Source organism: Dunckerocampus dactyliophorus, chromosome 1, assembly GCF_027744805.1.
Source record: "Dunckerocampus dactyliophorus isolate RoL2022-P2 chromosome 1, RoL_Ddac_1.1, whole genome shotgun sequence".
Taxonomy (NCBI): Eukaryota; Metazoa; Chordata; class Actinopteri; order Syngnathiformes; family Syngnathidae; genus Dunckerocampus; species Dunckerocampus dactyliophorus.
Genome location: NC_072819.1, coordinates 50,399,648 through 50,422,077, shown reverse-complemented (window position 1 = coordinate 50,422,077; position 22,430 = coordinate 50,399,648). Strand labels below are relative to the sequence as shown.

At 46.9% G+C, this 22,430-nt stretch overlaps 1 protein-coding gene across 5 annotated transcripts; it reads left to right on the top strand.

Annotated features, from left to right (window-relative positions):
- The first annotated feature begins 1,967 nt into the window (after positions 1-1,967).
- On the top strand, positions 1,968-21,385 carry LOC129186984 (potassium voltage-gated channel subfamily H member 8-like). Of its 5 annotated transcripts, none has more exons than XM_054785833.1 (15): positions 1,968-2,565; positions 7,028-7,261; positions 7,321-7,452; positions 8,071-8,216; positions 8,334-8,592; positions 8,669-9,112; positions 11,684-12,055; positions 12,129-12,328; positions 12,974-13,223; positions 14,707-14,921; positions 17,699-17,973; positions 20,048-20,157; positions 20,233-20,285; positions 20,363-20,383; positions 20,470-20,760. In XM_054785833.1, exons 1-15 carry the CDS (start codon positions 2,490-2,492, stop codon positions 20,611-20,613), a joined length of 2,931 nt encoding a protein of 976 aa, XP_054641808.1. In that variant the 5' UTR covers positions 1,968-2,489; the 3' UTR covers positions 20,614-20,760. The 5 variants fall into 5 exon arrangements, with proteins under 5 accessions (XP_054641808.1, XP_054641789.1, XP_054641772.1 ...); XM_054785804.1 differs by having other exon boundaries at positions 1,974-2,565; positions 8,669-8,826; positions 8,905-9,112; positions 20,363-21,385; XM_054785814.1 differs by having other exon boundaries at positions 1,972-2,565; positions 7,057-7,261; positions 20,363-21,385.
- Positions 21,386-22,430: the final 1,045 nt, after the last annotated feature.

Genomic DNA, 22,430 nt, shown 5'->3' with positions numbered 1-22,430 from the left:
AGACTGTTCCAGATTTTGGCAGCGTGAAACTGAAACGCAGCCTCACTGTGTTTAGTCCTGACTCTGGGCGCCCGCAGGAGACCCCTCCCTGAGCTTCTCAGAGCTCGAGATGGTTCATGTGGCTCGAACATGACCAAGCAAGACCATGAAGAGACTTTTACACAAGCAGAGCTGTTTTAAAGTCTATTCTCCGAGCGACAGGAAGCCAGTGCTACTGGACTCATATGCTCATATTGCCTGGTTCTAGTCAGGACTCGAGCAGCAGCACTGTGGATGTACTGCAGCTGTTTTACAGCTCGTGTAGAGAGAAGGTCGTTACAGTCGTCCAGCCTGCTGGAGACAAAGGCATGGATTAGTCTCTCTAAATCTGCCTTAGACACTATTCCCTTGGTTGTGGCGATGTTTTTAGGTGGGTGTTACTGATTTAATGTGGCTGTTCAAGTCCATGATTACCCTCAGATTTCTAACCTGATGATGATGAGGTTTTAGAGAAAGTCTCAAGGTGGCTGATAGCAAAGTAACAAAGTAAATCTGCAGAGCCACGTCCACCTGCTGTCAGTGCCGTACAAAGCGATACTGTAACTATAGAAACAAGTTTCCAATTCCGTGGCGGTTATTCGGCTCCATCCATCCATTTTCTATGCCGCTTATCCTCACTAGGGTATGCCGGAGCCTATCCCAGCTGACTTCGGGCGAGAGGCGGGGTACACCGTGGACTGGTGGCCAGCCAATGGCAGGGCACATATAAACAAACAACCATTCACACTCACATTAACACCTATGGACAATTTAGAGTCACCAATTAACCAAACATGCATGCTTTTTTTGGAAACCGGAGTACCCGGAGAAAACCCACACACATGCAAACTCCACACAGAGATGCCCAACGGAGATTCAAACCCAGATCTTCCTGATCTCCTGACTTTGTGGCCAACATGCTAACCACATGTTATTCGGCTCGTCTTTTGAAAATAAAACTCTAACATCCAGGCCGAGCTGGTGTTGCTCATGGAAACGCGTCTCTTTGAGTTCCGGTACTCTAAAGGAAAGGCATTGATGAACCATGCATCGGATTCTCTCACTTGTGTGCACTGCTTGTCCTGTAAGTAAACACTTGCATCATAGCGCTAACATCCAAAGTAGCTTAAGCACAATGCTCTAAATGTAAAGTTTTGCGAGATCTCGCAATACTTTTCGCAAAAATTCTTTTTTTTTTTTGTAACCCATTAATTTATTATTCTTCATTTCCCCTCGGGGGGCCTGCCGCTGCCTAGACTGCCTAAATACCCACTTACCAAATTGCCAAGCGGCAGCAGCTGCTGCTCATAGCTCCGCCCACCTCCAGAACCCGGGAATTCTACAAAAACGGAAACACACAAATGTAAAAAAAAAAAAAAAAACACACACAGACCACAGAACCAAACACTTTGCATTATTTGCTTGAAACGTGGTTTACTAGGCGATACTGCTAATGTTGATAAATGACGGGTTTATAGTTGGCTGGGAAATATGACTGCTAAATCATGGATTTATGGTTGAGGGGAGACCATCTTGTGGTAGACCGGTGCACCTGCGCCCCGGCTCATTCATTTTGGAATAGATTTCAGGTAAGCATTTAGCATCATTGAATCTTTAAATGATAGACTGCACTGCATAGTTGAAGTTTGGTGCACTGTACATGGCACGTCGGCTAGCTAGGCGCTGTTGAGGCATGCTGCTGTAGCTCAGTTCCGAATTTAAAATCTGATCAACATGTTATGTCAAGCAGCTGTTGGTAGTTTAGTACCAGTCCACAAAAAATCCGACAAAATGCAGATGCTTTTACTTACCAACCAGAGTTGACCAACAGATGGCCTCGTGTTCTCAATAATCTCTCTTGAGGACTTCCTTTAATCTGATTTTGACTTTTGAAGGCCATTCAGTATTTGATTTGAAAATTACACCGCTGAGAGAATGTCAACCTCCTCTCTGACAACAACACCCGCCCCCAGTTTGGTTGACACCTCCACTTCTTCACTCCATCACCTGCATCTTCACCCATGAAGCATTCGCAGAAGATCAACTCGATCAAATGCACGTTCCCGTGGGGTTAGGAATGCTGCTGGATCACATGAATATTTAAAGCAAACTATTAAGAGGAGAGAAGGACAGAGGGCAGAGAAAGAAAGGGAGGAGGAGGAAGAGGAGGAGGGGGAGAGGGATTGCGGTGCAGACCACCCGTGCGTAAATGTGACCATCCACGCTGTGGTCCGTCCACGCTTCCATCCTCTCCCCTCCGTCCTCCACGGGCACCTCTCTGCTCCTTTCAGCCGGGATCACCTGCTCACATTTGGACCGTGGAGTCCCGGGTGTCGCGGCTCGGCGCCCTCCTCCAGGGGCTAGGAGGAGCGCCGGGTACCACGTCCAGGTTTCTCCCGGGCTTCGTGACCACCGCCGGCGACAGCAATGGCTCGGAGCGCCGGGAGAGACGCGGCTCGACCCGGTCCCGGATGCCCGTGATGCGGGGTCTCATCGCACCTCAGAACACCTTCTTGGATACCATCGCCACTCGATTCGATGGGACCCGTGAGTGTTATCTGTCAATCACTGTGTGGAATTTCAGCTGCGCAGTGAATGTTTCAAACAAGTCATCGTTATCACGTGAATTACACGACCAGTGCTTGCTGTGCATGTGATGCAAATGTGTCCGGTGAATGGATTCTGATGAATGATAACGCACGCACGCACGCACACGCGAAGGATTAATGAGCAACATCTGCAGCTCGTTTCAAGATAAAATGATGCAAATGCATGCGACTGCATATGCACGTGCAGTCAAACATGAAATGTCTGGGTGCATTTTTCACGGACAGTACATTGCTCATTAAAGCAGTGAGTCAGTGTATTAATTAAGCATCACATGCACATGGCGGGGTTGTGCCAAATGTATGCAACTGGGGGGGGGGGGATCAATCATTCAGTAAGGCAGAGTTCCAGTTGTTTTTGTGGCTTTCTGGAAACCGATTGAAGTATTCCTCCATGTGAGTCCTGCTGTCGGTAAATACTTATTAAATATTTGCAGAAATATACCATACTGTATGTTTGACAAGCAGGGCCCATCTGGTATTCAGGTGCACATATATTCCACCCTGCAGTAACGCGAAATCCCATCTGAAAAAAACGGCTGACGTGAAAAGAACTTCGCTCGCTGCCTCCCATCGTTTTACTACAAATGTGTAAACCTCACTCAGATCACTCACAACCACACATGAACTTTGGTTGCTCGCTCTTATGTAACACACACAGATAGATAGATAGACAGATAGATAGATAGATAGATAGATAGATAGATAGATAGATAGATAGATAGATAGATAGATAGATAGATAGATAGATAGATAGATAGATAGATAGATAGATAGATAGATAGATAGATAGATGTCATATCCAAAAATGTCATGATGACCTTAATCACTTAAATCACAAAATAAAATAAAAACCAGTAAAATAAGAAATAGACAGTAATAAATAAACCAAGAAATAGGGGACAGATCATGTCAAGTTTGTAGTGCAATAATACATAAAGAGTGATAATAATACATCATAATAATAATACAACATAATTTAATACTGTAAGTCCAGTCTTGCGTATGTTTTTACCGCGCCCCCTCTGTTGTGTCGAAAAGCCGCATGGCGTGAGGGAGGAATGATCTGCTCAGTCTTTCAATGGAGCAGGGCAGTGATAGTAATCTGCCACTGAGAGTGCTCTTCTGTTGGGAGATGACGCTTTGCATTGGATGATGCTGGTTGTCCGTGATGGAAAGGAGCCTCCTCAGCCCTCCTCAGCAGCTTCTTGCATACTTTGAAGGACGCCAGCCTTCTGAGGAAGTACAGACGGCTCTGCCCTTTTCTGCACAGAGCATCTATGTTGGCAGTCCAGTCCAGTTTATCATCCAGATGCACTCCCAGGTATTTGTAGGTGTGAACCACCTCCACACCGTCACCTTTAATGAGAACAGGTCGGAATACAAGAGATTTCCGCAGAATCGAGCGTCAGCGTGAGCGGAAATTTCACGCACTTTGTCAACGCAAGCGACAATTTCCAAGCAAACCGTAGGCCTACATCAGTGCGGAACATGGCGACAGATTAAGGCGGCCCCTCTACATCAGCATGACCACTGACTCAAGCACTGAATGGTGACACTAGGAGCACGTTGGAGCCAGAAAACAATGACTGGAGTGATGCCCTTGTTGAGCTTTTTCTTCATGATTGCTGCGCAGCCTCCAAACCTTGGCAGGATATGAAGTAAAAGCACAGTCGGGGAATTTTAATGAGGCTGGCTGACCCAGGAAGTGTGCGGCCGTATTTGTCACCAGCCAAAAGGGTGCGGTTGCCATTTGTTTCAGTTAAGAGGAGCAAAAATGGACTTGGGAAAGTTTAGCAATAGCTGCCCCAATAATGACTCCCAGCAACAAGAAGACGCAGCTTAATAAACATTCACTGTCTGCGCTTGCCATAATCAGCATCTGCGGTAAAAGTACCTGACAGATCAAATTGTGTGCAACACACACACGCAAAACCCTGAAAGTCAGTGAATGGGACGCACCGAAGGCGCAAAGTAACTGTGTGACAGAAGGGAGGGCTGAGGATGATTCACAGTGAAAGTGCACTTTGCAGTGAAGGAGTTTGAAATGGCAAACAAAGAATCCTGTACACTCATCTGTCATCTTTTAGTGCTCATCTGTGCATGTGTCCGCTGACTAAGCACTTCTCGTTTCACCTCGCTCAAAGACATCATGCATCACGGATATCGTGGGTTACATATTTTGCCAAAGTGCAAGGATGTTTCCCTCATCGGTGCGTGTCAGCAACAAACGTTTTTTCATCTCTCACACTCACACATCAAAAATAAACCTTTGCGAGATACTGTAGAAGTTATTTTGCATCACAGCAGGATTTTATAGGTCGAGGGAGGCGACACGGACGCCACCTTCGTGTTTTGCGATGAGTTATTTCTTGAATTCAACAGGGTCTCTCGCCTTCTTCATCAAGTGATAGAGACCATTTGCAATCTCGTCTCTGGTGCTGGCAACCAAGGACTATGATTTCAGTTTTATCTGAGTTTAATAGTAAAATGTTTGAGGTCATCCAGCTCTTGGTGTCTTGAAGACATGCCTGGAGACTGGACGGCTGACTACTTGGGTTAGATTTCATTGTTAAGTAGAGCTGTGTGTCATCTGCATAGCAGTGGGAATTAAGGGAGTGTTTTGTAATGATATTGTCCAAGGGGGACATATAAAGGCTGAACAGTACAGGTCCTAGCAAGGAAACCTGTGGGATGCCATGGCTGACCTTCATGCGATTGGATTCTTCTGTAATGATGAATGCAACCTGCAGGAGATCTGATAAATAGGACTGAAACCAACAAAAGATCCAATAAAAGTCCATCCAGTAAAAGATTAAATTGAAAAAAGGGGTGTGCAAAATACTTTTAGTGTAGGACTAATCATTTGATGTGGTTATAGGTCAATTTGTGGTGGGATTTAGAATACATGACATTTTAAAAAATAAAAAAAAAACTCACGTCAGCGTAATAGTAATTTATTGACGGTCCCTAGTTTGAACAACCAACTGTTAGAGCAGCACTTCCCTTGCGAGCAGTGGCGCAGCCAGAAGTTTCTCATTGGGGTGGCCAAGGTGAAACCATTACTCACATAGGGGTGGCAATAAGTTGATACCTGAAATGTCTAGATGGCCAGTGGGGTGGCCGCGCCTAGAGTTACAAACGTGATACGGCAACCAGATCGATCCCATCTCGTGGGGGAAGCCGATATTGTCCGTTCTTCAAAATACAGAGGATCAGCAGCCGATCCCGATCCTGAAGATCGGATCGGGACATTGCTAGTGTTTTGATTACGACCGATATTGTGATAATATTGTAATCTGCCTACCGACAATACACCGCTGCATGTAAGCACTGTTAAAAATGTCTCAACCCGATGCTGTTCGGCTCCATTCACGTTCGATTCAGCGCAACCAGTGAGGTCATTTCCTCTGAGAAAAGCATACAGATAAATACAAACGCATTATGGACGCCCATTGAAGTGAGATTCTCTTCCGCAAAAGAGTTCCATTTAAAACTTGATTGGACAGGCACCAAGGCCCGCCTTGTTCCTCTTGTCAAAATAAAGTCGGGTCAGCACATTTACATGAGCTTTATTCACACCCCAATTTCTTCTTCCTCCTTCTATCCTCTCATTCAGTCTCTCCAGTGAAGCTCATGGCCTTCAAAGCCAACATTCTCCTCAGTCCACATTCACTCATATGTGGACTTTAATGATCTCGCTGGAATTAACATCGTAGCTCCACGGGTCACCCGTTCCAGCTCACTCTGCTTCACAATGAATTATGCACAACTGTCCCATAACTCGACGCCATTTCATAATGCTAACATGCACATTTTCCTCTCATGAATAATCTGCAATACTGCCAGTGAGCCCATTCATGGAGCCTTACTCAATGAATTCTATTCTGAATTCCTTCAAAGGTGGTTGAACTAGTTTTAGAACACAAACACGGCTACGTTTTGCTGCTCATGCAATTCGAGTGAGCTCTGCGTGAAGGTTATTGGAGCGACTCGGTAGATAGAGAGGCTGCAGACTTGCGCTGGATGAGCAAAAGATAATTTAGGGGGAACAATGGAGTGGCAGAAGAGCGAAGGCACGTTAAATTCTCCCAGAGGAAGACTCTTCAAAGGGAGCAGAATCACTCCTCAATCCTCAGGCCAAACGAGGAGAGCCCTGCAATACATTTTAATGAAGTGCTCTATACATTACAACGTCTTAATGAAGGTGCACTGGGGATATTACTTTAATTCAGTACCGAGTACACGCTGACCAAACAAAAACAACCGCTGGGTCCATTTCTGTGCTCCAAAGCAGCAACACATTCAGATGAAAATACTGTTCTCCCATACCGGTGATTTAGAAATGCATTAGAGAACCCCTTCTACTGGTCTTCATAATGGTTCCAATTCCCCCTCTCCAGACAGCAACTTTGTTTTGGGGAATGCCCAGGTCCAAACCCTCTACCCGATCGTCTACTGCTCCGATGGCTTTTGCGAATTGACCGGCTTTGCCCGAGGCGAGCTGATGCAGAAGAGCTGCACGTGTCACTTCCTGTACGGTGGCGAGACCAGCGACCGCCTCACCTCGCAGATGCAGAGAGCTCTGGACGAGCGGCGGGAGTTCAAGACTGAAATCGTCCTGTATAAGAAAAGCGGTACGAGCTGTTGCTGTATCCCAGCAGAGTGAGTCCTCCAACCGCTTTTCTTTGCGCAGGGTCAAAGTTTTGGTGTCTGCTGGACATTGTGCCCATTAAAAATGAGAAGAGTGAGGTGGTTCTGTTCCTGGTCTCGCATAAGGACATCACAGAAAACAAGGGCATGGACCATGGCAATGAATCTGACACAGGTAAGATACAAATGTATTTTAACTCGGGATGTCCAATCATGTTGGCCTACATTGGCAGATCATATTGGTAGCGTTTTTTCTGCTGATAATGAGTGAAACCTCATCAAACTGCGCTGTGATGCACAGAGCAAGATGCTCAGTATGTCTGCGGTCTGGATTATTTCCAAGTTTTCTCTTTGAATTGCAACTACGTATTAGGAATGCAGTGGTTAGCGTGCTGGCCGCACAGTCGGGAGACCTGGAAGATCTGGGTTCCAATATCTGCTCGGGCATCTCTGTGTGGAGTTGGCATGTTCTGCCCGTGCTTGCGTGGGTTAGATTAACTGGAGACTCTAAATTGTCCATAGGTATGAATGAATGAATGTGAGTGTGAATGATTGTTTGTCTATGTGTGCCCTGCGACTGGCTGGCGACCAGTCCAGGGTGTGCCCCGCTTCTTGCCCGAATCAGCTGGGATAGGCTCCAGCACACACTCGTTACCCCAGTGAGGATAAGCGGCATAGAAAATGTACAGACGGTAAGAAAGCCGATAAGGAGCATCTCTAAATGTAACAATGAAACTGATGGAAAGATCCAGCATGCGTTTTGCAGGTGGGTCACAGATCCTCCTCATTGCAGATGAGGAAACTGGGCTGGAGGTACACCAGATCAGCCGCCCTGCAGGCTTCAACATGGAGCGCCGCCGCAGTCGAGCCGTCCTCTATCAGCTATCTGGACATCTTCAGAAACAGGACAAGACCAAGAGCAAGCTGAATATCAACAATGTGAGAACTGCTGGTGCTGTGCTCAGTCAGAAGTCCCCACTTGGACAGTACTGCTGTGTTTTCATAAGCGGCTCCTTCACTGATCCCTATGCTTGCTTCTGCCTGTTTCATAACAAGAGTGTTCTGGGAGCCAACGCTAATCCAGTACCAGAGTACAAGGTGGCAGACATCCAGAAGTCCCGCTTCATCCTCCTGCACTACGGCGCATTCAAGGCCGGCTGGGATTGGCTGATCTTGCTGGCGACCTTCTACGTAGCCGTCACGGTTCCCTACAATGTCTGCTTCACGGCAGTAGAGGTGCGAGAGGATGGCGGGTCGGCGGCACGAAATCCGCCCAGTGTTAGTGACATCCTGGTGGAGATTCTCTTTATGATTGGTGAGGCTGCTGCTACACTTGCATCAGTATTTCACTGTGCTGCTGAAAGTTCCCTGTTTGTTTTTCTCTGTGTCAGATATCGTGCTGAATTTTCGAACCACCTATGTGAGCACTTCTGGCCAGGTTGTGTATGACGCCCGTTCAATTTGCATTCATTACGTCACATCCTGGCTGTTTGTGGATCTGATTGCCGCCTTGCCCTTTGACCTGCTATACGCGTTCAACATCAGCGTGGTGAGTCTAGCGCACACCAAGAAACAGACGCACGCAAACGCACACTTTTCAACGCCCATTTCTACGCCCATCACCCAGAACTTCGGGGTGCACCTGCTGAAAACGGTGCGTCTCCTACGCCTTTTGCGACTCCTGCAGAAGCTGGACCGCTACTCCCAGTACAGCGCTGTGGTGCTCACCCTGCTCATGTCCACCTTTGCCCTGCTGGCCCACTGGATGGCATGCGTCTGGTACTTCATTGGCCGCAGCGAGATTGAAAGCAACAGCCCCACCTCTTGGGACATAGGTTTGTGAATCCTGGATGGCACAAGAGCGGCAGGATTATGGATTTACTGTAATTTACGTTACTTTTTTTTAAACTTTGAACCCTGACGTCTAATTTATGGCCATGTTCTAATCTTGTGAGATCTCCTTTACTTTGGAACTACTAAGAACTACTACTAATCGTTTAAATACTGTACCGCTCGCGAGTCAGTGAGGAAACAGTAGCTCTTTCTTTGGCAGGAGCCAATCACGAGCTATTGAGGGAACTCACGACGAACTTGTGAACCCATCGGAAATCGCAGGAGGCCATGACTCAATATAACAGTCTGACTCACTCTGTCATCTTACAAAGAACGCTAAAATCATCACACAGCAGCTTAACACTTAAAAGGTCGGTAGTAAATATACAATTTATGAGTTTAGCATAAAAAACAACTATTTTAAAGGCTTCCCATCATGCATTTATTCCCAGCAAAGCATTTCATTGGCCATGGCTGCTGGGGTGTAATGAAGGGAGCCTCCCTCTCGTGGACAGAGGCATCTGAATAAATCATCGCAGCGCCCCAGCAGCCACGGCCAATGAAATGCTTTGCTGGGAATAAATGCATGATGGGAAGCCATTAAAATAGTTGTTTTTTTATGCTAAACTCGTATTGGTACTTGTATTGTACATTTCCTACCTACCTTTTGAGTGTTAAGTTGCTGTGTGATGAGTTTAATGTTGTTTGTAAGAGGACACCATGAGTCAAACTGTCATACTGAGTATTGGTACTAGTATTGTATGTCTCTTGCTTACCTTTTGAGTGTTAAGTTGCTGTGTGATGATTTTAGCGTTCTTTCACCGTGAGTCAGACTGTTGTACTGAGTAATGACCTCCTGCGATAGCCGATGGGTTGATAAGCTTGTCGTGAGTTTTCTCGTAGCTCATGATTGGCTTCTGTCAAATATAGAGCTGCCTGGTCCTCACAGACTCGTGCGTGCCACAACATGCCATTTATGACGTGGACACGTGCGGCTCATAGTCTGGTGTGGCTTATGTATGCGCAAATCTGCTTTTCTCTCTAAATTTAGAGGGGTGTGGCTTAAACACAGGTGCGTCCTATACAGCGGAAATTACGGTAATGTAAATGTTCGGTGATATGCAAACAGAGCTCCTCCCTGTGCAGTGCCCCACCATCCATGGGGGAGCACCAAGTCAGCTGCCCGAGGCAGGAGGAGGACAAAAAGAGAAGCAATCTGTCTGTCAGACCCTGATGGTGTAATGGTGCAGCTGCTGCCATTTAAGGCGCAGGTTCAATCCCAGCCCTGAACAGTGTTTTTTTGTGTTCTGTTATTATTTTGCACTAAAATTCCACATGAAAAATTGTGTTTAGGGCCCCAATTTGGCCAGGGGCAGCCCTGCATGTAAATCTTGCAACAACAACAAAAAAAAAACAGTTGGCCTTCAGTTCCACAAACACCACAACTTCTGAGCAAGGTGTTTTTGCAAGCACTAAACTAAACTTGCCACTGTGGCAATGAATGCTGGAAGACAAGCAAAGTGATGCAGTTGGTCATCTGGGGGCCTTTAAGATGCATGACAGCACAATCAATAATAGCAAGAGAGCCATGCAGCTGCATGCATCCAAATATAGGTCTAAACAAAGTGTCATGTGACTGTAAAGGTGCAGACTAGAAGACTAGGGGAAGCTCAAACACACAGAAATACTTTCTGGAGCAGGAAAGGTGAAGCTACATTGCTGCAAATAACCGACACAGGCACAGATGCAAAAGGAAATAGACCTGATGTCTATACAAATTACACAAAAGTGTAGACACAAACTTTGCGATAAGATGAATGGAGCTGACGAGAAGCACATGCAAAACATCAATCCAGCATCTCGCAGCAGCTGCAGTCCCACAGAATGGTGCTGATGGGAAATTGGCCGCAGCTGCGCCTCGTAACCCCGCCCAGTCAAGAAGCGCCAGAATCTGCAAATCAAAAGAAACCGGCAGTGAGGACAGGGAGAAAAAAAACAACAACCATACCCAAACCAAACCAAGCGGCGCATCGTTCCGTCGGCGGAGCGTGAAGAAGACTGTGGCAAGTGTGCTCCATTTGTGGGAGAACAAGTGCAATGACGGTGATCTGTCTCACCTCCCACTGCGCTCGCCGCAAATAAAAACAATGCTGTGAGATGCTGGCGGGGCTGACTGTTATTCTTGGTCACACGTGCGGCAGCCAAGAAAGCAACGACAGAAGCGAGGATTCAATTATTTCAAAAGACACAACGGCGCTGCCCTTTCTGCCTTGTTACAGCTAATAATGCTGAAGGTCAGCTCAAGCCATGCAGCCGACAGTGTGCACTTCAGTTTGTTTGTATCTCCAAGACATGAAGTTATCAAAATAACTGACCCATACCACACAATCGTTTGGCAGCACTCACTGGTAAAGGCAAGTGTGCCTCGAAGCCCACAAGACACACCAAAAAGTCCCGATCATGAACCTGTAAATCAAGATAGGAGGTCATTGCACTGCAGTTTGTCGACTGGCGGACAGATAATCCACTGTTAACAGATTTTTCTAAATTTACCCTCCTTTACACCCCAACAGGATGGCTTCATGAGCTTGCCAAACGTTTGGGTACACCATACTTCCTGGCGCCACTGACCTCTCTACTGGGGGTCTCCGATTCACCTCAAGGAACCGTGACACCAGAACTGATCAATTCCAGCCAGTGGAACAGCTCAGAGCCGTTGAACGGGGCGGGTTTGTTGGGCGCGGCCCAATGGAACGGAAGCAGACCACGTGCAAGGTCGCCCGGTGGTACGGGGATGTCCTTGAGTGGTGGTCCGTCCATGCGGAGTTCCTACGTCACGTCGCTGTACTTTGCTCTGAGCAGCCTGACCAGCGTGGGCTTTGGCAACGTTTCGGCCAACACGGACTCCGAGAAGATTTTCTCCATCTGCACCATGCTGATCGGAGGTGTGCAAAACATCACACTTGAGAGTTTTGACAGCCGGCATGGTTTTCATTTTCACGTCTGTCTCTTCCGTAGCGTTAATGCATGCCGTGGTGTTCGGCAACGTGACCGCCATCATCCAGAGGATGTACTCACGTCGCTCCCTTTACCACACCCGCACTAAGGATCTGAAAGACTTCATCCGGGTGCACCGGCTGCCCAAAGCCCTTGAGCAACGTATGATGGAGTGTTTCCAGACAACCTGGTCTGTCAACAACGGCATCGACGTCAGTGAGGTAGTAAATACATTTTGTGAAATGATGAGCAGCACAAACCGAATGATGTCAGACCATTACACAAGCCTAACTGATGGAAGACTAAAGACTACACTGGTCACTAGATGTCTGTCACGTTACATTGGTGAGATAATAGCCACCCGCAGGAAGTACTGTACAGACAGGAAGTAAAAAAAGAACAACAAGAAGGAAGTCTCCCATGCTAACCAAGTGTGAGTTTATATTTTGTCTTTTATATGTTTTATTCAAGATTCAAGAGATTCAAGAGTTTTATTGTCATATGCATAGTAAAACAGCAGTTATACTATGCAATGAAATTCTTATTCTGTTCATTCTCCCAAGAAAAGAAAGATGTTCTCTTATGTCTACCATATTTGGTAATATAAGTGAAAAGGTAACTATAGGGGTGTTATTTCACATCTAGAGGGCTCTACTAATGTTAAAAGCCGTATTTAGAAGGCCATAAACCGGTTTTCTATGCTCTAACTATGAAAATATTCTGTTTATAAATAAGGAATCCTACTTCGCAGAAATTCACTCATCACGGTCGGGTGTGGACCCAATTGACCGTGATAAGGGATCACTGAAGTTAAATGTCTTATTCAACTGGTCGTCTTCATATTTTAAATTGCATGCATTCCCCAGCTGCTGAAGGACTTCCCAGACGAGCTGAGGGCCGACATCGCCATGCACCTGAATAAGGAGCTGCTACAGCTGCCACTCTTTGAGTCGGCCAGCAGGGGATGCCTACGCTCCCTCTCGCTAATTATCAAGACTTCCTTCTGTGCTCCCGGGGAGTTCCTTATCCGCCAGGGCGACGCCCTACAGGCCATCTACTTTGTGTGCTCCGGCTCCATGGAGGTGCTGAAGGACAACACTGTGCTCGCCATTCTGGGTGAGAAAGAACATGTTTTTCTTCACGTGGTACTCAAACAGCAGGACTCTGAAGTTCAGAACCATGGACAGCACTACTGTAGAACACCACGGTGTAGAGTGCAAACCTCGCCCGATGCATATTGTGGCTCAAAAACAAACTCCCCGCATGTTTTTCTGTGTCTACAAGTGGACGGGACTTTAAGTTAAAGACAACTTAGAGTTATCATAAAGAGTAAGCACCCACAAATTACAAATAATGCACTGGGAATAACAACAGTCATGAATGCCCCAGAATTCTTACCTTGTGCATCTAAAACACTTTTCCTCCCGCCAGTCTGCAAGCTTTTGTCCATCTCCATCTCCCCAAACAGCTTAGGAATCATCTGAGATCTCCTTATCAAGCTAAATGGCAACACTGGTTGAATTAGCTTAGTGGAACTCATTAAGTGAGCTGTGCCTGCAGAGGGCCTCATTAACATCTCGGGCTGGGGGGGTGCACATATTCACTTCCACAACATAATGCAACAAACACACACTAGCACACACACTTTGTCATGCCTTTCCCTAGTGGGCTCATTCACAGGAGGTGAGTTGGCGTTCTTCTCCAGGAAACACAGCTCCACGCACACAAGTTGCTTGGGCAGTGCCACTCTGGATTTGTAAATTTGGGGGTGTGATACAGAGGAAGGCAGAAAATGGAGAAAACAGTTCAACACGGTACATATCACCATCTTCAAAATGCATCTTCATCCCTCAGTGAAGAAAAATACGAGCGCATTAGCAGGGAGCCCGTGCGGGAAGTGCTGCTCTAACCGCAGGTTGTTTATACTGGGGGGCCGTCAATAAATTACTACTGCGTTGAAGAGAGTGTAACCGAGCGGGTGAGGATTCCACTAACGTTATGGGAGGACAGGAGCAGGAGCTGCAGGATGCGCTGAGCCCGCTCACCTGTCCACTGACTCCCGTCAAGTGACCTCAACACACACAACAACGCTGTGGGGGGGTATAAAATAAGGGTGTCAAAAAATAGCTTACATGAGTTTGTTAAAAATATTTACATATATTCTAAATCACACCACAAATTGATCTATAACCATGTCAAATGATTAGTCCTACCCTAAAAGTATTTTTGCACACCATTTTTTTCCAATTTGATGGACTTTTATTGGGTCTTTCATTGGATTAGGGACCTGACTCACAGAGGTTTGTTACAAAAGCCAAACATTGCTGGTCGTGCTGTGTAATTAAAAAGTACATTCAGCAATACTTTGCTTTCATTATTTTTCATGTTTCGAAGCGCGATTCCCATAACCATATTCAATTGTAACCAAAGAAAGGATCGGTGCCAAATCGGATCAGATTGGCAAGACTATAAAAAAAAAAATTGGATCGGATGCCAAAAAAATGTGGATCGGGACATCCCTTGCGCATTATCTTCCTCCTGTTTGGACCGTGGGTAAAAGCAATTCAACTTTTAATCAAATATTTCCTCCACATTCCAGGACGAGGCGACCTGATTGGCTCGGACTGTCTGACGCAGGAGGAAGTGATTAAGACCAATGCCTGCGTGAAGGCGCTGACCTATTGTGACCTGCAGTACATCAGCCTCAAAGGCCTCCGTGAGGTTCTCTGCCTGTACCCCGACTACGCCCAGAAGTTCCTTTCCGAGATCCAACACGACCTAACGTATAACCTCCGGGAAGGACACAGCATGGAGGTACAGTCCATAAATTGAGCAGACTACGATACATTAAGGGCGTAAAAAAGTCACACACAGACCCAGCGGATCCCCTGGGGGTTCCCAAGATGTTCCCCGGCCAGATGGCACGTCCTTCTGGCATGTTCTGCATCTGTCCCTGGATGCAAGAATCAAGTGCAGCATCCTGTGAAAGAATCTTATTTCTAATTTCCTCTGATCATCACCCAAAGCAGACCAGAAAACCAGTCTGGACCCTGTTCCTTCTTCACGATGAGGTGAGCTGCCAATCTGACGTAGACTGTCAGTCCTCCTGGTGATCCACAAAAGATGGCAAATGGAAAAAAACGGAAGCCACTAGACTTAAAGTGCTGCTTTCATTCAATATTTGTAGGCATCTTATCATCAGAGATGCTCGATACCGACATCCGATATACCGATATTGTTCAGCACTTCATTACAGATATAGTCTAGCACTTCATTACCGATATCAACCGATACCGATATTGGCAGCAGCTCTTCCCTCAAACTAATGCTTGATGAAAAAACAATTGCGATATTATTGGACATCCCCACTCGTCATCACTGCCTTCATCAGAACAGAATTCAAGTTATATGTCTTCATTGCAAACAACTTTTTTTTTGCAGAAACGTGAAAGGCAGAAGCGAAATGTCCCGTTAAATGCCTGAAAGAAGATTCTGGCTAAGAGCCATGAGTTGAATCCATCTGTTTTGGAAGATTAGTCGCAGCTGTGCCACATGCTCTGCCACCCAACACTTTGCACCGTTGTGGAGCAATGGCGTTGTACTTTGACAATGATTAGCCATCTGGACCAGGGAAAGAAAGCAGTCTCCTTCCTGAGATGCAGCCAGTGGTTAAGGATGGCAGCTAAATGCGGTTGCTTCCGATGCCAGACGCTTACGAGCGGACCTCGGCTGTTGCGTGCACACTCCACTTGCTTCCCCGTGTTGAACTAAACACCGGTTGTCGTCTGAAGCGACTGCAAACAAGTCACACACACGTGCAGTAATGTCTTTAGACTTGCAGGAGTGTTTTCTCCACTCAGCGTGGGGCTAAAAATAGTGCTGTCAGACGAGCCGGGGGAGGGGTGGGGTCACCCCTGGCTGGATAAAAATAGAATAAAACCCACATGCAGACAAGGCGTCGAAAAACATCAGGATGAAAGGAGGCTGCAGGGGGAGGGAAGCTGTGGACCATCTTGTGCACAAACATACGCCCTGCAGACGTGTGCACATGCAGATAAACCCCGGTTTTCCGACGCTCCAATTTTCATACGATTTGGTTTTTGACAAAAAATGTCACCAAAATTTAGCCTCACATTTCGAACAATCGAGTGCCCAAACAAAGCAGCATTGGTGACTCGCTGTCCGTGACTTTTTTGAGTGCGACTGCCCAATAACCCGCCTTGGGGCCAAAGAAAGTTACGAGCGCCAGCAATTTGCTAAAGAAGGTAAACACTATTGAATTCAAGACAGAACTCATCGCAGAATACGAAGATGGCGTCCGTTAACAACAAAAACCGAGGTACCACAGTACAGTGTTCCCTCACTACATCGTGGTTCACCTTTCATGGATTCGCTCTTTTGCGGATTTGTTTTCAGTGCAATTTTGCATGTTTTTTTTTAACAGCGTATGAACGCGCATTGTGTTCTGTGTCCTTGTGGTGTACTAGAGTGATTTCTCGGTGCTCTGTTGCATGTGTCTGTTATTATTTATTAGTATGTATTTACTACTGCTACCAGTACAGGGTGTTGTACACTCATGTGAGAGTTGAAAATGTTTCCAGACATTTCGTCTCCTGATTGGCTAAGGGAGAACCCACCCATTGCGTTCTGTGTTCTGATTGGCTGTAGACCATCAGTCTCCTTGTGCAAGACTGCCTGTTTCATACATGCTGAATGAAGGCAGAAGTTACGCGGCTGTAGGGCGCCTGGAATAGTGTAAATGAGTCTTCGGTTCATGGAGGGTGAGGAGGACGAATGTGTTTTAACAGCCTAACGGACAAGCCACGATCAGAGGAGTGAAATATGCGTGAGTCACTTAATTTCCTGTGTCCGATCTCCTAAGTTGATCATTTAAATTCAAACAAAATTTCAACTTTGAGAGTTGAATGTTAATGCCAGTCTGAGAAAAGTCTATAAAGTGTGAGGGGTTTTGCAGCCTTCAAACATGTACAGTAATTGTACAGAAATATAGCTGGCTACTTCGCAGATTTCACTTATTGCGGGCTATTTTGGGAACCTATCCCCCGCGATAAACGAGGTGCCACTGTACATGCAAACTCACGCTTGTGCACGCCAACACACCATAAGCATATTGGCTCTGACACATGCCGAGAGACGCTTATTTGCTTAACAGCCTTGTCATGGCACGTGCAGCGCACACACATCCCAAACATTCCCCACTCCGCTCCTTTCCCCCCCGAGCAAAATCCTCAGCTAAATTTAAACCTCTGTGATCTAAAAATACCAGTCTTGCTCGCACGTGAGCCAAAGACTGGATGGGGAAGAAAGAAATGGGGTGGCGGGGGAGTCAGACAATGGTGAAAGCTGAGAAAAAGAGGAAAGGAAGGGATGGATGTGAAAAGACACATTCCTCCCCTGACAGACTCTGCACAGGAGTGAATGGTGCTGCTTGGTTCTTCCTTTGCAGAGATGATGAAGTGAATGAAGCTCAGCTCCAGTGCAACTCTGGAATGGAAACTTGCAGATATTTGACCTTGTCAAAGGTAGGATACATTGTACTGTTTAAGTCTGCCACATCTTTCCCACTTCAGGCTGACTGTGAGAGCAACGGAGGACTGGTGAAGAAGCTTCCTTCCATCAAGGAGGATGAGGAGGGGTCAAACTCGGAGGGAGAACGCTCACCTATCCCAAAGATTCCTCCCCTGGGCAGATTTGGACGAGGCTTGCGCTCGCCCCTGCGCTCCCCTCTACGCTCCCCTCTGCTCCCACCAAGACCTTTCAGACTGGTGAACGACCTCACCCGGCCCACCAGCCTGCAGATCCCCGTGGTGAGCTTCAGCTGCCTGCAGCCAGAGCTCAGTCCTCGGTATGAAAACAGTCACTGATCTCTTGAGTTAGTGGGATGTACACATTCTAATCAGGATGCAGATGCGTGCACGCCTCAAAGTCAGCCGCGAAAGGCTGGATGAAACATTGGCTGTTTCAATTTATGTACTTCTGTACTTACACGTAGCATTTTGAGTGTACGGCAAAATGCAGTGCGCCATTCGTATCTGGGTGTTACACTTAACACAAATGAGTGAGTGTGCAGCTAAGGAGCCTAACCACCCTCAATCATCGCCGTCTTGGCCATGTAGGGGAAAATGAAGGACTAACTCGAGTGGTTGCAATTCACAATTAAAAAGGAGAGAAGTGGATAAATATTGATATTGTCATTTGCGGTAAGTGCGCAATGATCATGGCACGCTACTACGTGCCATTAGGTCTTGTACAACCGGAACAGAAGCCTGGTTTGCACTGGCAGCAGTAAGTCAAGCCTGTTCACGCCAAGGCTGCTCTTTGTCACCGATCCTGTTCATAATTTTGATGAAGAATTTTAAGCAGAATTTCTAGGTGCAGCCAAGGTGTTGAGGATATCCAGTTTGGGGGCCTTAGGATCTCCATCCATCCAACACTCAGGCCGCGGGGGTATGCTGTAGCCTGTCCCTGGACTGGTCGCCAGTCAATCGCAGGGCACATATAGACAAACAACCATTCACACTCACGGTGATACCGATGGACAATTAACCTAACATGCATATTGTTGGAATGTGGGAGGAAACCGGAGTACCCGGAGAAAGCCCACACACGGGGACAATATGCAGAATCCACAAATCCAGAATCCACAGATGCCCAAACGGAGATTCTAACCCAGATCTCAAAGATCTCCTGACTGTGTGGCCAACATGCTAACCATGAGGCCACTGTGCGGCCCTGCCTTAGGATCTCATCTCGGCTATTTACGGCTGATATGGTCCTGAACGCGTCCTCAGTCAACGTTTACTGGGGCAGTTCGCGGCCGAGTGTGAAGATTCTGGGATGAGACTCAACACCTCCAAATCTGAGGCCATGGTTTTCAGACGGAAAAAGGTGGATTGCACTCTTCGGGTTGGGAGTGAGGCCTTGCCAAAGGTGGATGAGTTCAACTATCTCCGGATCTTGTTCATGAATAAGGGAAGGCTGCAGCGTGAAATCATCAGGCTCATCGGCACAGTGACCGTAGTAATGTGGTCGCTGTACCGGACCACCACGGTGAAGCGAGAGCTGAGCTGGAAGGCAAAGTCCTTGATTTACAGGGTGATCTGCAGTACGTTCTCACTTATGGTTAGGATCTTTGGGTAGTGACCGAAAAAACAAGATTGTGGATCCAAGGAGATAGGGTGACAAGCTTGATCATTCGGGAGGAGCTCAGAGTAGATCTGATGCTCCTTCACATCAAGAGAAGCCAGTTCAGGTGGTTCGGACATCTAGTCTGGATGCCTCCTGGACACCTAGTGAGGTTTTCCGGGCATACCCAGCTGGGAGGACGCCCCGGGGCAGACCTAGGACAAACTGGAGAGATTATGTCTTGCAGCTGGCCTGGGAACACCTCCATCTCTCCCCGATGGAACTGGAAGAGGTCACCGGAGACGGGCAAGTCTGGGCTTTTACTAACACCGCTGCCCCCGCGACCTGGACCTGGATAAGCAGAACAAAATGGATAGATGGATGGATTCTTAATTTCAATGACTATTGAAGGCATGAAGAGAAAGTGAATCGTGTCACAGATATCATTGACAGTAGGTATTGTCTTTGAATGCGAGTCTCCAAACTAACTTTGGTTCTATGCTTTCTTATCATGTTGTTCTCTTCACAACCTTTGTTGCAGCCGATACTTCTTTTAGAATATATTGCAAAAAAAAGCCACAGAGACAGCAAAATTGACCCTTTAATAGTCACTGAACGGGGGTCTCGTAGCATACGCCGAGGCATGGTACAATTCTCAGAATTGTCCGACCTCAGGGCTGGACAATACTTTCTTGTGTTTCAGCAGTTTATTTCTTGATTTCACAGGTGACCAATATTTTAGTCTACCTTTTCTGATTGCTCCTTATATTCCTGATATCTGTGTTTACATTCAGATTTGTGGACGGCATTGAAACAGACAATCAAAGTGGTTCTGCCACAAAGTTTGATTTTACTCCCAGCTCCACACAGAGTTTTCTCGCCAGTCCTGATTCTGCGACAGCAGGTAACACACAAACCAGCATCCTTTCCACGAGTCCTTGACCTTCTGTGATGCCTTTTTGTACACGTCTGTCCACAGAGGAACAATATGACCGTGACACCATGCAGGCTATCTCTAAGCTCAAACGCGAGGCAAGTCTGCTGCACTTGAACTCCCATAAGGTGTGGATTCATGTGACCTAATACCTTTACCTCTACTCTTGAACCAGATGAAGGTTCTTTCCCGCCAGGTAACCACTGTGCGTCATGAGCTTCAGGAAATGACGCGACTTCTCAAACCACTTTTTCACAACTCCTCCACCCTGCTGATGCCCAGCGCTGTGACACCACCTCCCAGCATCTCATCACACGGCTGCTCGCCAGCACCGCCACTTTTTACCCAGCATGCAGAGGACCGACATCTTCAGCGCCTCCTGGAACCCGAGCCATCATCTCCTCCGCTGAGCATGAAGGCTTTTGAAGGTTGCAGGAGCACACACGCAGGAGAGTGTGGCCCCCTGCACTGTTCCGATTCCCAAATCCTCACCTCCGGTAACCCTCCGGTCGGGTGTCATTGCTCAGCTCCGCCATCACTTAACACTTCTCCCCGTGAGCACACGCTCATGCCGCTTTCTGCCTCATTCTCCATCCCGTCCCTCTGTTCTTCATCGACCTGCACACCTCTTCTGCTGGACTTAACAGGACCAAGTGTTGAGCCACCAACCTGCAGCTCTTCCCAATATCAGCACCGCCCTTTCTGCCACTCTAATCCACAACTGACACCTCCCCTTTATGTGCACTCACCTCCTGAGCTTGACTTCCAGCCTCTTCTCCAGCCCTCTAGAATGACGGCACCCCAGGGGGAGGCAGCGTGGGAAGATCACGCCACCCAGCTCAGCTTCGTGGACGAGGGGCAGCCAAGAGTGTAAGCGGAGCGCCAAACTGGAGTGAGAGCGGGAAATTACACACCGCACCAGTTACTGCATGACAAAGGTGTCTTGCATGTGAACAACTGTGTAAAAACATCTGTTGGTACCATGGTTGGTACCATGCTTTAAACTGGGATTTTAAAGACATACGATGAGCTTCCCACAACAATAAATTGAATCTACTTGTTCAAGGAGGAGGTTGGTGGTCAGGTGCTTAAAAGTGCAGTTCGTCTGATTGCCACTAGATGTCAACATTGAACAAATATTGAGGTTGGATGCATCGACGGCACCAAAATAAACAGATTCGATGAGAATTGTTTTCAGTTCCTTTCTGATAATTGCATGAATGACCACATACGTCATTAAACTATATATGCCTCACACACTTATTAAACACTGATTTTAAAGTATAAAATGCATACTCATCGCTAATCAATAGTAATCGAATACTATCAATGAACATATTTTTTTTAAAGCTGTGTCATAAAGTTCCATAAACGTATCACTTTGGCTTTGCCTCACTTAACAATGGTGCGTTCAAGGACCTCTGACCATAGTGCAACATCTCAAAACTACGAGGGGCGGTGGGGGGTCTCGCACAGGGTGCCACTGAAGCTAAAAGAGATAGGTGGCCAGTACGAAACAGGTGAGAGAAAGATGGTCAATAGAACCTGCGCTGGCACATGAGGTGCAGCAACATACCTACTGTCTGCGCCACAGCATAAATCATGCAAACAGTGACTTCCTGTTCGGCTACTGTTCAAAATGGGCCGATTTGCGTGAAAAAGCACGTGATGGGCATATGCCGATAAATGCCTTTCAATGCTGATCACAGAAGCCCATCACCTGTGGCTCATACTATTGCAGCATGCAGCCTGTAGCCAGCCTAAATCATTTAATTAATCGGCCTAAATGACCAGCCTCTCTCAGCCGTGGAAGAGCTGACACTCTCACTTGGAGCCCCGCTGAATAACTGGAAGTCCTGCTAGAACGCCATCGAACTTAAAGAAAGTCTCCTTAAAGAAACGTCTCATCCTGTGTAAGGTTCATCCATTTTCTATACCGCTTCTCCTCTTTAGGGTCACGGGGGTATGCTGGAGCCTATCTCACCTGACTTCGGGCAACAGGCGGGGTACACCCTGGTCAGTGGTTAGCAGCCATAACCTAAACATGCATGTTTTTGGAATGTGGGAGAAAACCCACGCACACACGGGGAGAACATACAGAACACACAGAAATGCCCAAGGGAGAATCAAACCCAGGTCTTCCCGATCTCCAGACTGTGATGGTGTTGGCCAACGTGCTAACCACTAGACCACCGTGCGACCCCCAGGGATATATGTTGTCTTGAAATATAAGTCAAATATGT